Here is a 14,757-nt window from a genome sequence, read left to right as displayed (position 1 = left end):
GGGGAAAGGGGACAGGATTTTACTGGGGAACTGTGTATTTCCAGGGTTTTTCCAAGTCAAGTTGTTGTCCTTTCTTTCTCAGTTGTGGAGCATCCTGCGGCTCAGCTCCAGGTCCAGTTGCCATTGTTAGTTGCAGGGGGAGGAGCCCACCATTCCCTGCAGGAGTTGAGGAGTTCAACTGGCAACCTTGTGGTTGAGAGCCCACTGGCCCATGTGGGAATCGAACCGGCAGTCTTCGGCGTTAGGAGCATGGAGCTCCAACTGCCTGAGCCACTGGGCCGGCCCTTGACTATGTGTTTATTCACTGAAACCTCATGCAGAAGTGACCATCTACCTCATGGAGTGCTGTAAGTGGTGGGCTAAAGGAATGACATGAAAAATTTTTTTCTTACAAAGAATTGATTTAAAAATAATATTTGTTTTATCTGTATAGCATTTCTGTCCTTTCCCAACATGTTCTGTACCCTGCCATTAGAGAAAAATAGGATATAATAGGATCACTATACAAATGTAAATAATTTCCATGTTTATGATGCTGCTGAATTTATGAGGAAGTATGAAGAGTATGTTTCTGATGATCAAGTCGTAGAATAAATATTTGGAGATGACAGAATCATACGTAACTTTACAAGTGGAGTCTAGGTGTCCAGTGCTGTCAGTCTCACACATCCTACTGTACACATTTTGGATGTTTCAGGACTCAGTGGCCTTTGAGGATGTGGCTGTGACCTTCACCCTGGAGGAGTGGGCTCTGCTGGATCCTTCACAGAAGAAACTCTACAGAGATGTGATGCGAGAAACCTTCGGGAACCTGGCCTCAGTAGGTAAGGATGACAACTTACCCTCACTTTGTCAATTAGAGGACAAGAGTTACTTGCCCATCAACACTGATCTAAGAAGTATAATGTGGGAAGGGAGGACACTGGTAAATAAACTGGATATTGTCACAGCCGTTCTTGGACCTAGAGTCTAATAATTTTCCTGTAATTTCTAATACTTTAGATTCATTTTTGTTGGTCTGCATTTTAGGAAAGAAATGGGAAAATCATGACATTGAAGATCAGTACAAAAACCAGGGGAGAAAAAGGTGAGTCACAGTCACAGTAGAAAGCATTGTCTTATATGAGAATCTTGGTGTGTTATAAAATTTTTTTAAAAAAGCAACCAAAACAACCACTTCTTCAAATTTAATCTCAGAACACTTTTACCAAATTACTTTTTAATATATGATATAGATGTTCAGTGTTTGCAAAATAGTTCACTTGCAAGCAGTAGAAAGAAACCCTATATATGAATATTGCTGTTTTGGGGCTGGCCCGGTAACTCAGGAAATTGGAGCTCCGTGCTCCTAATGCCAAGGTCGCTGGTTTGATTCCCACATGGGCCAGTGAGCTGCACCCTCTATGACTAAGATTATGAATAACGGCTCTCCCTGGAGCTGGGTTGCCATGAGCAGCCGACCGAAGACCAGCGACTCAGCCAGGAGGAGCGCAAGGCTCATAATACCAGCATGGACCAAGAAGCTTTGTCCTACACAACTAGACTGAGAAACAATGGCTTGAACCAGAGTGGGGGGGGGGGGGTGAAGGAAGGGGAGGCAGAAGAAGATGGCTGTTTTGATAATAACAAGGGTAAAGTTCTTTACAGAACATTCAGGGTGTTCAATTTCAAACAATTTAGACCAGGCAGAAAACCTATACTTTGGGAATAAATCATAAAAATGTAGGTTAAATATTTTACTAATATAAAATGACTGATAAAGAAATCACTAATAATGTGCTTCTTGTTTTTTATAGAAGTCATATGGTAGAGAGAATCTGTGAAAGGAAAGAGGGAAGTAAATGTGGAGAAAACTTCAGCCTTATTCCAAATCTCAGTCTGAACAAGAAAACTCCTTCTGGAGTAAAACCATGGGAATACAGTGTGTGTGGAAAATTCTTCATGCAGCAGTCATCTCTTAATGGGCACATCAGATACAAGCCTTCTGTATATCTGACATATGGAGAGAAGCCATATAAATGTAAGATATGTAGGAAAGCCTTCATTTATTCAACTTTACTTCAAATACATGAAAGAACTCACACTGGACAGAAACCCTATAATTGTAAACAATGTGGAAAAGCCTGTAGATGTCTTGAAACTCTTTTTTTTTTTTTTTTTTTTTTTTTAACAGTTCAGGCATTTAATTAGATTCTTCGTAATTAATTTAGAACACCAGTTTGTGAGGATAAACCCCATTTGTGAGAGCAAACACAGAGCGGAGGTAGCCCTGGAGCTGAGGAACAGCTTTGATTTTTGGCAGAATTTGCGAGTCCACGGCTTTCTGATCAATTTTGCGCTGCTCTGTAATTTCGTATTTCTCTTTCTCTGTGTTGAAGATCTCCCCTTCCTGGTGCCTGGGCTTACGCAGCTTCTTCTTCTTGAAGTAAGCATCAGTGAGATGTTTGGGGATTTTCACACCACTGATATCAATTTTGGTGGAGGTGGCGATGACAAATTTCTGGTGTGTTCTACGCAGAGGAACTCGATTGAGGGACAGAGGTCCAGTCACAAGTAGCAAGCCACTGCTCAGCTGCTTCAGGAAAACCACCCTCTTGCCTCTATGGCGCCCAGTGAGGATGATCAGAATGGTCCCGGGAGTGATGCTGGCCCGCAGTTTTCTCACGTGCTGACTGAAGGGTTTCTTGCCATGGCTCAACAGCTTTCGAGGCACATCTTCAGTAGGATAGTATCTAGGCATTTTGCGAAGTTTAACCACTCGGGTGCCACCATTCTTGTCGCCACCAACTGGTTTTGTGACAGTAGCAAGAACCTTCTCCTTCTTTTTCTTTTCAATCCTGGATTTAGCTGCTGAGTACTTCCTCTTGTACATGGCCTTTCGGGAATACATGGCTGAGCGGGAATACCTGCCGATTCCTCTGACCAGGACAGGGTTTCGGCTGCAGTGCGGCTTCCCCTTCTTAGGCGTTTTGGCCTTGAGGTTAGCCTTCTTAACCTTGCCGCCAGCATCAGCCTTCTTGGCTTCAGGTTTCTTCTCCTTCGTGTCCGGCTTCCCGGCTTTTTCACCCGCCATCTTGCAAGTTGGGAAAGACTTGAAACTCTTAAAACACATGCAAGGACTCACACAGGAGAGAAACGCTATGGATGTAAAAAACATAGTAAAGCCTTCAGTTGTCTGTATTTTCTTCAAAGACATGAAAGAACTCATACCAAGGGAATACCTTACAAATGTAAGGAATGTGGGAAAGGCTTTAGTGCTCTCTCAAGCCTTCAAGTACACATGGTCAAAGATTTCAGAGACATGAAAGGACTCATAAAGGAGAGAAACCCTATGAATGTAAAGTATGTGGAAAAGCCTGCACATCATATAAGTCTTCAGTCACTTGAAAGGACTCACACAGGAGTGAAACCCTATAAGTGTAAAAAATGTGGTAAAGCCTTTAGATATCATAAAACCTTTAAAACACATGAAAGGACTGACACAGGAGAGAAGCCCTTTGGATGCAAAAAATGTAATAAAGACTTCAGTTCTCTCCATTCTCTTCAAAGACAGGAAAGAAGTCACACTGGGGAAAAACCCTACACTTGTAAGGAATGTGGGAAAGCCTTTAGTGCTCTCTCAACTCTTCAAGTACACATGGTCACTCACACTGGGGAAGGACCTTATAAATGTAAGGCATGTGAGAAAGCATTCATTTCTCCCAGTTCATTTTGGATACATGAAAGGACACACACTGGAGAGAAACCCTATGAATGTAAAGAATGTGGTAAAGCTTTCAGAGTTTACATTTCCCTCCAAAAACATGAAAGAAGTCACACTGGAGAGAAACCCTTTGTATGTAAAGAATGTGGAAAGGCCTTGAGTTCTTCAAATTCTCTTCAAATACATGAAACCATCCACACTGGAGAGAAAACCTATCAATGTAAACAATGTACAAAAGCTTTCAGATATTATCAAAGTTTGAAAGCACATGAAAGGAGTCACAGAGGAGAGAAACCCTATATATGTAAAGAATGTGGAAAAGCCTTCACATGTTATCAAGGTCTTCAGTTGCATGAAAGGACTCACACAGGAGTGAAACCCTATGAATGTAAACAATGTGGTAAAGCTTTCAGTTCTCATCTTTGTTTCCGAATACATGAAAGAAATCACACTGGAGAGAAACCCTATGAATGTCAAAAATGTAGTAAAGCATTCAGTTCACCCAGTCATCTTCGAAAACATGAAAGAACTCATACTCAAGAGAAGCCTTATGAATGTAAGGAGTGTGGAAAAGCCTTCAGAGTTCACAGTTCCTTACAAACACACAAAAGAACGCACACGGGAGAGAAACCCTATGCATGTAAGCAATGTGGGAAAGCATTCAGGTGTTCCACTTCTCTTCGAACACATGATAGAACTCACACTGGAGAGAAACCCTATGAATGTAAGGAACATACTAAAGCATTTATTTGTCGCAGTTATCTCCGAAGGCACGAAATAACTCACATGAAGGGAAACCCTATGAATGTAAAGAATGTAGTATAGCATTCAGGTGTCCAAGTTATCTTCCAAAACATGAAAAAATCACACTGGAGAGAAACCCAATGAATGTAAACAACATGGTAAAGTCTACAGATAAGTTTTGTACAAACACACAAAAGGTCTCACAGCAGAGATCCTGTGAGTAAGCAATGTGGTAAAGCTTCCTGTTCTCTAAGTTTCCAAATACATGACAAATCATGCTGGAAGGAAACCCTATGAATGTAAAACATGTAGGAAAGCATTTGGATGTCCCAGTGATCTTTGAATACATGAAAGAACTCATATTGGAGAGAAGCCCTATGAATGTAGACACTGTGGTAATGCCTTCTTTTTCACACAACCATTCGAAGACATGAGAATGTACACTGTAGAGACATCATATGAGTGTTCATGATGTGGGGAAGCCTTTTGTTCTGAAGACATGAAAGGAATCACTGGATAAAACCTCTTGAATGTAATCATGGATAAGAATTAATTGGGTCACGTTCTTACAAGTAAAAACTTCTGCCAAAACCAAATATAAATGTAAGTAACGTGAGAAAGCTTGATGGCAATTAAACCGTGTATAATGTTCCAGAAAACTTTCAATATGAAAGAGTTGTTATTAAAGTTGTAAATACATTGCATTTATCAAGCCTTTTTCTGAAAATACATCATTGGAAAATGTATTTCTACTAATTACTTTCAGAAATGAATACTGCGATGAGATTCTGAGTCCTCTTTTAATAATAATACATAACATTAATGGGTAGTGCTTTTCCTTAAAACTCAATATTTCCATTTTGAAGCCTGTTGGATCCATGGGTGAATTGAAGTATATTTGTACTGTGCAATTTGTTTTAACTCTTTGATAATGTGTTCAGTGTTAGTGAAAAATGAAAGTTTGGTGTTTGGGATTTTCCTACTGGCCTTGAGACAGTCCCTGAACATCACCAATTGTATATATTCTATCTTTCTCTCTAACAAAGCTCCTTTGGGGAGGTGACAGGTATAAGAGCCTTTTCCAATTTTTCATACTAAAAAAACATTTGGAATAAATTTTTAAGTATGGCAAGTTTATAAAAGAATATAGTTTGATGTGAATTATTATTTTGTATGTGGGCCTTTGCTTTTTGTCTTTCCTTTCTGAAGAACTGTACTCTTGATGCTCATGTTTCAGCATCCCCCATTGTACCATGCTGTTTAGAGTTGACAGAACAAATAAGACACTAGGATTTGGACATGAGACATGAATCAAGTTCTTGCAGTCCTGGTGCTTATATTTTTGTGGGAAAAGAGATGGTTAACAGATGGTAAAGCTTTGGTTTATAAGATGGAAATAAGGGCTTTCAAGGAAAGTAAAAACTGATGACATAATAGGGAGGCTGGGTGTGTATATTTCTTTTCTATGAGGGTAGGAGCCTCAGTGAGTGAGGGTGTCATCATTGATCACTTGTATTTCCACCATGTAATAAAAATTAAATGCTGTTTCAGGAACTGTTTGGGTCCAGAAGAGGGTGGTAATATGGAACATCCTGCTCCTTGATTAACAGTAATGACTCACCATAGTGATAAAACTATAGACATAGTCCATCTTCATTTTTGCCATCATTACAAATTTCGTATGTAGAATATGTGGTCATGACTTTGGACATTGTTACCTGGGACGAGACTGTCTCTGGGTTTGGACCACAGATATTTGTAGTGTACTTTTGCATTTAACATCATTCAAGAGGATTTTTCATTTATCTTTAAATTTTTTAAATCTCATAGTATTTGGCATTTCTATTTTGCTGCTCTACACACAGTGACACCATAGAGTCCTCCCAATTGGAGAGTTACATTCACCACCATTCTGAGTTTATTCTAGTAGCAGAGTGATATCCATGCAAGTACAATGTTTTTCCCCAGTAGAAACACCACAAAGAGGTATGGATGTGTAAGGCAATCATCCAAGGAATAATTGGGGTGAGCTGCAGAGAGAGGGTATCATTTTGAGTAACAATCCTCAGTATAAAAGAAAATGTGGGAAATTTTTCAACATCTTTTTCTTACACAAGTGCTGGAAGCCTCTTGTTTCAATGAACCACACAGCCCCACCACCCATTTTGCTGTTCACAGGATTCATTTCACGTCCTCAAATTTCCAGCATAAATTCTGAAAGACTGGAAAATAAAAGTAACGGCTTCAAGTTTTATTAAAGAGCAAAAAAAATTAAGTCTTTCCCATGTTTTTTTTAGAGTTAAATAATGTTTTGGAGGGGTTTCATTCAAATGAGGACAACAGGAGTGTTCTAAATGTTTTCCATCGTTTGATGGTAGTATTACTATACATTTGTGAAAACTCAAAAGTACGCTTAAAATACTAGATGTACTATATATAAGTACTATACATAACTGTAGAAAATAAGTAACACAAAAGCTTTCATATGATGAGAGAATGTTCAACTCTCCTGAACCTTGATTTTTTGTGGTCAACACTTCTTTCCACAACTGTGGGATCTTTTTTAGAACTGAGAGTCCAGCATAGGGAATATTATCAATGGTATGGTAATAGCTATGTACGGTGTCAGAGGCGCAGTCGATTTGTTGGGGTTATCACTTTGTGAGGGGTGTAAATGTCTCATCACAATGTTTTGTACACCTAAATCTAATAATAATAAAAAAATAAAAGAATTGAAGGTCTGCCAGGAAGAATTCAGTCACCACCAGTCTTTTCTTGCAGCCCTGTCTTAACTGAGAAAAAATCCTCTAGGGTTTCATCTCATGCGTAACTAAAAGTGAAGTGAGAGGGTTCCCAGAATCTGTCCTGGAGTTTAAATCAGGCTCCTTGGACAGACCTCTGGACATACTGCGGTTCTGAAACATACAGGTGTGTCCCATGTGGGATCTGCCTGGGGACATCCTCTGTCACGGGCATCAGCATCATTTCCTTCCATTGTCTCCACAGACCATTTCCAGCTCTTTGTTTCCCAAGTCAAGACTATGTGTGCCTGCTTACTTGGAATCATCTTTGGAAATTAACACATGTCCCACTCAAGAAAATTTCTCTGAGCTGGAGGCTGTGAGTTGAGGGGGAGAAAAGCAGTTGGCAGAACCTCTGTCATGGGCACATTCCATCGGCCACAGTGATGAGAGCCATTGCATATTTATGAGATCGGCTTACTCATTCACACAACCCCTTACATTTGACTGGCTTTGAAAGGGGAAACAAATCCTCCTAGAATTTGTCATGTAACAATCACTCCATTATTGTCTCCCTCTCCACAACCTTGTTACTATAGCGGCTTTAGCAGCCTTTCATTATGATCCAACTCCTACACCACTGGTGGTGGACTCAACTATCCAAGGCGTTCTTGTACCAGAAACCCTTCTTATGCAGAGCTGCACACAATTAGAGAAGCACTACTGGAAACTGATGAGACTGTAAACGAAGGCCCTCCTATAGCCTGAGTTTATGACCCTCCACAGCCAGCTTCCCATTTTGCTTTCGGTAATGAATGCACAACCCCTCGGGCTTGCAAACCAGAGGCTCCTAAGGGTACTGGTACTTGCAGAATAGAGCATAATTGTCCTCTCTGGCATATTCCATTTACTGGAGGGAGAGTTTTCTCCTCACATTGATGCAGTCCGTTCTGGAGGTGGTCACCTTTGTAGACACTTGGGCTACTTTGGGTGTCACTTGGGATTACATGAGTCACCAGGGAGTTCATACACTTTGTAGACAGTGTGCCATCCCCACACCTGACAGAGTCCATGGCACAGATGCTACGTTCTGTCTCTAGGTCAAGCAGGCCAACCCTGATCAAAGACTGGACCCTAGCATCAGATTGATTAGTCATTCTCCATGTAATCAGGCCAGCATGAGAGAATTCCCTGGCCAAGAACCAATTCATCTGCACGTTTGTACAGATCGTTTGGCCAGTGACTGATCTAGCTGTGAGGTCCCACCTATAGCAACAACCTCTTATGCAAAGTTGCCCCCTTTGACCTAAGAGACACTAAGTTTCCTTTCCTCATAATACCCAAGTCCAAATCAAGGCCAGTCCTTAATTCTGCACGTTAAACCTCAATCTGCAGAGGCTCATTTCAGTGCTCAGGGTGATAAATTGAGTCAAATTTCTGAGACACATATACCTGAGATCTGATAGTATTAAATGTGGTGGTGTTTGCCCTCATAATTTGTAACCATGTAGAAGTCTCTAACCTAAAGGTTAGGCAAAATTTAAGGGACATTTCATTCCTCTGCCATGAATAACTTAGTGACTGACCAGTGCACCTGATGTCAAATAACACTCCACTGGTAATACAGTAAATAGACATACTTTCCATAATAAGGAAAGTGTTCCTACAGTTGATGGCAAGCATACCTTGTGGGGCCCCTCACCTCATCTGCTAGCTACTTGCTATACTCTAACCATGGTAGATACTTATATAGACAAATTATTCATTATATATGACCCTGCTGAAGCCAAAATGCAAGGACTCACCAAGATGTGCTATAAAGTATTGATATTATCAGCTCAGTTACGAGAATACACAACACTGGGCTCTTGAAAAAGGCATTCAATGGACCTTTTATTTCTTACCCCAATCAACAACCTTCTAGGATGGCCTAGTGACTACTTAGACAAACCTTGCTTTCTTCTAAATACTTCCAAGTGTTCAAGTCATTAGATTCAATCCCCAGTCTTTAGGGTCCATTACTTTACTCTGCTCATCAGGTTTACTGGCACCTTATGTATGTAGAGTCTTTCTATACTGGACATTTCTGTCAGAATGGTCTTGGTGTATTTGAATAGTGCACCCAGCCACCACCCTTACATCTCACTCCTGAGTGTTCCATGTGACATCACCTGTAGTCTGTGTGTCAATATTTCATTTTGGGCATCCTCCTTAAAAACCCCTCAATCCAGGCAACACAAATGCCCTTTTCCTACCAATTGCGCTCCTGCACTCATTATCCTGGGAGTCACTGGTACTGACCTGGGCACGTGATGTCATTCAACAAACATCATTAAGCCAATCAAGAAACGTCTAAAACACTCACATTCATGTAGCACACTGCTAATGCTTCAAATATTTTCCTTGAAGGAAAACCCTGCAGCCATGGGAGCTGATGACCACTTGGCTTTGGACTATTTATTAGCAGCCAGGGAGAGTCCTGTTCCCCTAAAGGGGCTGCTTGCTGCATGTGAGTAGCTACACTGGCAAGGTGCCACCAATAACACAACAAATGAGACAATGGGTTAAACAATAACATTACTAAAATATTGGAACTGAATTCTGGAACCATACTGACACTTTCCTGGATTTCTCCAACACTCTGGGATGACGAAATTCAAATATTTCTTTGAGGCTTCATCATATTAATTATACCAGGGGTGCCAAAAATAATGTATACACATGACTTGTATTCATCTTTTGTTATCAGTATATATTATTACAATTTTAATACAGTTTTTTCCTTTCTTAAAATGTGTATACATTTTTTTTTTGGCATCCTCTGTATGTTGCTTGTGCTTTTCACATGGCTTTTTAATTGACATTCTAATTCAAACTCATTTAAATGAGATGTGGTGGTCGTTCAGTCAACAAACCTCAGGAGTCAACTTTAATAAAAGACACTGGCCTCATTTCTGATATTTGAATTTTGATGAGTTTCAGTTCCTACCTGCTCACCTTGTCTGGCTCTCAATGGATAAATGAGATACAAAGGTTGACACGTCCCATTTATTTTTGGGTCAGCAGAAAGGAGAGTCAAACCTTGAAAATCTGCAGCTTCTCCTCTGCACAAGCCACCTGGACCATCTTAGTCTTGCCCTACTCTTCTTAGAAAGTACCTCTGACTAATAACCATATTGCTATTAATTTGATGCAAATGGTGACATCAGTCTTGACATCTGATCTCATTTTAGGGAGAGTGTTAATCCTGCCCACAAAAGGGCTATGACAAAACAAAGTCACCAATGGAAAATGTCTTTTTGGTATTGAAGAGCTCTTCGGGGTAGGGCATTTTTATAAGATGAGTTTAAAAAAATACAAAAGCGGAGCTCTCAGTATGATAATGTTTCTTAGCTGCATTGATCACAAAAGAAAAACTGAAACCACCCACATAGGCACTAGCAGCAAAATCAGTAAGTGAAAATGGTTTAGTGTCACAAGGGAAATACACAGAGCAATAGAAGTGAAGGGATGGTTTCTGTTCCAATGTATAAAGAGATCTAAGTCATCATTCTCATCTTAACAAGAAAAAAAAAAGATCAATCTGAAAAGCCGCAACTCTTCATAGATCATGAGATTTGAGGTCACATGGCAAAGCAATGCCTTCAGAACCAGAGACAGGCAGATATAGCAAAACACTGCTGACCTGGAGGGGAAACGAGGGGAGCCAGCAACCTCTAGGAACACATAAACTGTTGATGACAAATTTGCTGAACACACAGGGTGGACTACTTTGAGAGTTAAAAGCTATAGGGTGTCCAGTCTTAAGGTACCCACAAAATTCATAAATTTTCCATAAAGGAGCCCAAGCAGGCTCTCATTGTGAAGACTGGACAAAAACTGCCTCATGCTCCACGCAGAAAATGGAGGAAACATGTTGATATACTGCATTCTGTTGGCTGTAATGTAGGCCATCCATCAAAGAAAATCAATTTGGGGTGGCCGGGAGGCTCAGGTGGTTGGAGTGCTGGGCTACTAATGCCGAGGTCACCAGTTCGATTCCCACATGGGCCAGTGAGCTGCGCCTTCTACAACTAAAATGGGATCGCTTCTCGGCCTTTTGGCTAAGATCAAGTGTACAACTAAGATGGTGAACAATGGCTGGACCTGGAGCTGGGCTGCCGTGAGTGGCCCGCTGATGGCGAGGGCTGCCGTGGCCTGCCCACCGCCAGCTGGCGACCAACTACCTCAGCCAGGGGAGTGCAAGGCTTGTAATACCAACATGGGCCAGGGAGCTGCGTCCTCCACAACTAACTGAGAACAATGGCTTGAGTCAGAGTTGGGGGGAGAGGGATAGAGGGAAAAAAAACACAAAACAATTTGCCAAAACCTGAAAACCTGATCTGATTGTGGAAAGAGCCGTCAGACCTCTCAGAACCTTCAGGTTTCGCCTCTGATGAAAGAAAAAGAATCAATGCTAAGAACCTCTATTCTGAAGTACAAAATGACACGTTTAATCATAAGAGAACATTTCCCACCCAAACATCCTCCCACCACGTTTCTAGAGATACCCAAACACAGAAGAGAAAAATACAAGGATGCCAGAGGTTGTTGAAGCCAATGAATGATACCCACAGCTAAAGCAAACATCTAGTAATAGTCTAATCTATTCAAGATATCATACAACCTCACCTATTTACCTCAGGCCTATTTACCTCAAATCTTACTGTGAAAATTCACAAATACGTGGAAATTAAGTAAACCACTCAGGGACAACCCCTGGTCAAACAGCAAAACTAAAGGGACATTATAAAATACCTCAAGACAATAAAAAATTAAAGTACAATTTATGAAAACTTGTGGGATGCAGCATAAATAGTAAAAGGGAAGTTTACTAATAAACACCTATATTAAGAAAGGTATCAAACTAATCTAAATTTATACCCCAAGGAACTAGAAAAAAGAACCTAAGTTAGCAAAAGTTAAGAAATAACAAAAATCAGAGCATACATAGAATATAGAAAAATATCAAAACTAAGTGCCAGTTTTTAAAAATAATACTATCAACAAACCCATACCTAGCTAAACACAAGAAGAAGAGAGATGACTTAAAGTACATAATTTCAGAAATGATAAAGAACATGTTACAACAAATGTCTCAAAATTAAAAAGGGTCAAAAGGGACTATTATGAGTATCAATATACGAAACAATTGGATAACCGAGAAGAAATGGATACATCCCTAGAAAGATACACCATACCAGGAAAAGTATTAAAAAACAGACAGCCTAAACAAACCAATAACAAATAACTAACAAATGCAAAAGAATTAATACTAATTTTTCTTAAACTCTTCCAAAAACTAGAAGTAGAAAGAATGCTTCCAAACTCATTTTATAAGGTCAGCATCTCCCTGACCCCAAAGCCAGATAAAGACATCACAAGAAAAGAAAATTACAAGCCAATATGTCTGTTCCAACTTGGTTGACAATAGTGCCCAGATATTTAGTCAAACGTTCTACTGGATGTTTCTGGAAAAGGGTTTTTTTTTTTTTTTTTTTTTAGTGGAATTACCATTTCAATGGGTAGTTTGAGTAAATCAGATTATCCTCCATAGAATGAGTACACCTCATCCAAACAATCGTAGTTCTTAATAGAAGAAAGTTTGGCCTTCCCTGAACAAGAAGGAATTCTGCCACTAGACTGCCCTTGGACTTAAACTACAATTCTTCCCTTTGCTTTTTATACTGCCTATCTAGAGTGCAGATTTTTGAGTTACCCAAGTCTCCATAATCACATGAGCCACTTCCTTAAAGAGAAAAAATTTAATATGTATTTATAAACACACATGCTTACATACACACACAATGATGATTGTTTTTCTGGAGAACCCTAATTCCTACTTCTAATACTTTATAACTCAAATAAATGATTCATTTTAAATGAGAAGCCAATTCTGGTTTTGTAACCTTCTAAACAGTAGTTTTAATGAAATGTTCAATACCTTTTGGGAAAATTTAAAAAATATATTTTCTCAATTTTGTTCACATACAAAATGATAAGTGATGTTAGAACTTCTACTTCCATCGTCTTCCAAACTGGTATTTGCTGAAATGGGCTTCATATTAAGAGTAGTAGGGTGTCGTAACAGTGTGAGGAGCTCTGCTGATCCACTCCCCAATAAAACTGGTGAAAATTATTTTAGTAACAAATACTTAATGCCATTGGAAATGGTCCTAATGGCAAACAACAAATGAAAAATATATATTCAAGAACCTCTATGAAGATTTTTAAGAAACATGGGTCTGTGGTATTTGAATCAAAGCACTCTCTTCTTTTCTACTACTCCCAGCTCACATTGATGAAGACACCACTCCAGACAAGGGTGCACTCATACAATAGAACAAAGACCTGTAGGAGTGAATATTCTGACAGAAATGTCTAGTATAGAAAGGCTCGACTTACAAAGGTGTCAGTAAACCTAATGATCAGAACAAAGTAATGACTCCAAGGACTGGGGGTTGAATCTATTGCATCAAACAGCAAGATCTATCCACAAGAAATCAAGGTTGAAGTAAGCCATTAACCCTCTGAGGTTTGTAGACTGGGGTTGTAAGAGAGATACAAGGTCCATTGAATGCGTTTTTCAAGAGCACAGTGCTGTGTATTCCTGTAACTGAGCTGATAATATCAAAGCTTTGTAGCACATCTTGGTGAGTCCTTACATTTTGGCTTCAGCAGGGTCATGTAACATGGGATGAGTAATTTGTCTGTATAAGTATCTATCATGGTCAGAGTATAGCAAGTAGCCAGCAGAGGGGTGAAGGGCCCCATAAAGTCTGTTTACTATCAGCTGTAGGAACCTCTTCCTTGGACAAATAGTCCATTGACTATATTACCAGCTATGTGTTTTTTTCACATTAAGTGCATTGCTCAGTCACTATACCCTGGGGTGCCAAAAAAATGTACACAAGTGGACACTACTGTCAACATTGCTCAAGCAGTAGTTCACCGTAATCAGAAGTGTCTGGACGCTGATGGTAACCACTTTGAGCACCTCTTATCATTGCAGAAGTCAAACGTGACTTGTATTCATCTTTCGTTAATGGTATATATTCAGTATTACATTTTAAGTTTTTCTCTTAAAATGTGCCCACATGTTTTTGGCACCATATGTGTGTGTATGCGTGCTGTGTTGTGTGAAGTATTAGATGTACTTGTAGTTTTCAAATGTATAGAACTGGCATCAAAAAATGGAAAACATGCCAGCAGTGAAAAGAACACTTGTGGTGCCCATTTTAATGAATTCCCTCCATTAAGTAACACTTTAAAAAATATTTTAAAATTTCCTTTGCTCATTCCTAAACCTGTAGCTGTCACTGCTGTTTGCTCCTTTTCCACATGTGCTAAACATCTAAGCAAATGGAAATGAAACCTGGGAACTACAAAATGGGCTGTGTGAATCATTGCAACCAGGATTTCCAGCCATTTCTGTGATAAGACATTAAAAATTTCCCATCTCTCCTGTTACACCCAATCAGAATACACCCAGTTACGATACTACTCAAAATGACACCCTCTCTGAAAAAG

At 39.7% G+C, this 14,757-nt stretch overlaps 2 protein-coding genes across 2 annotated transcripts; one reads left to right on the top strand and one right to left on the bottom strand.

The window, feature by feature from the left end:
• Positions 1-688: 688 nt before the first annotated feature.
• LOC117038446 (zinc finger protein 709-like) lies at positions 689-4,919 on the top strand. Its single transcript, XM_033135423.1, is given in 6 exon segments — positions 689-824; positions 1,030-1,087; positions 1,797-2,132; positions 3,267-3,356; positions 3,358-4,490; positions 4,726-4,919. Coding segments are annotated over 6 exon segments (1,947 nt in total).
• On the bottom strand, positions 2,175-3,084 carry LOC117037908 (60S ribosomal protein L6). The gene has a single exon (XM_033134432.1). It carries the CDS (start codon positions 3,071-3,073, stop codon positions 2,207-2,209), a length of 867 nt encoding a protein of 288 aa, XP_032990323.1. The 5' UTR covers positions 3,074-3,084; the 3' UTR covers positions 2,175-2,206.
• Positions 4,920-14,757: the final 9,838 nt, after the last annotated feature.

This window comes from Rhinolophus ferrumequinum, chromosome 18, assembly GCF_004115265.2.
Source record: "Rhinolophus ferrumequinum isolate MPI-CBG mRhiFer1 chromosome 18, mRhiFer1_v1.p, whole genome shotgun sequence".
NCBI classification, from domain to species: domain Eukaryota; kingdom Metazoa; phylum Chordata; class Mammalia; order Chiroptera; family Rhinolophidae; genus Rhinolophus; species Rhinolophus ferrumequinum.
The sequence above is the reverse complement of the archived record's forward strand: the minus strand, read 5'-3'. Positions and strand labels throughout refer to the sequence as shown.

Coding starts and splice junctions, on each gene's coding strand:
- LOC117037908 (XM_033134432.1), bottom strand. CDS start 3,073: ATGGCGGGTGAAAAAGCCGGGAAGCCGGACACGAAGGAGAAGAAACCT.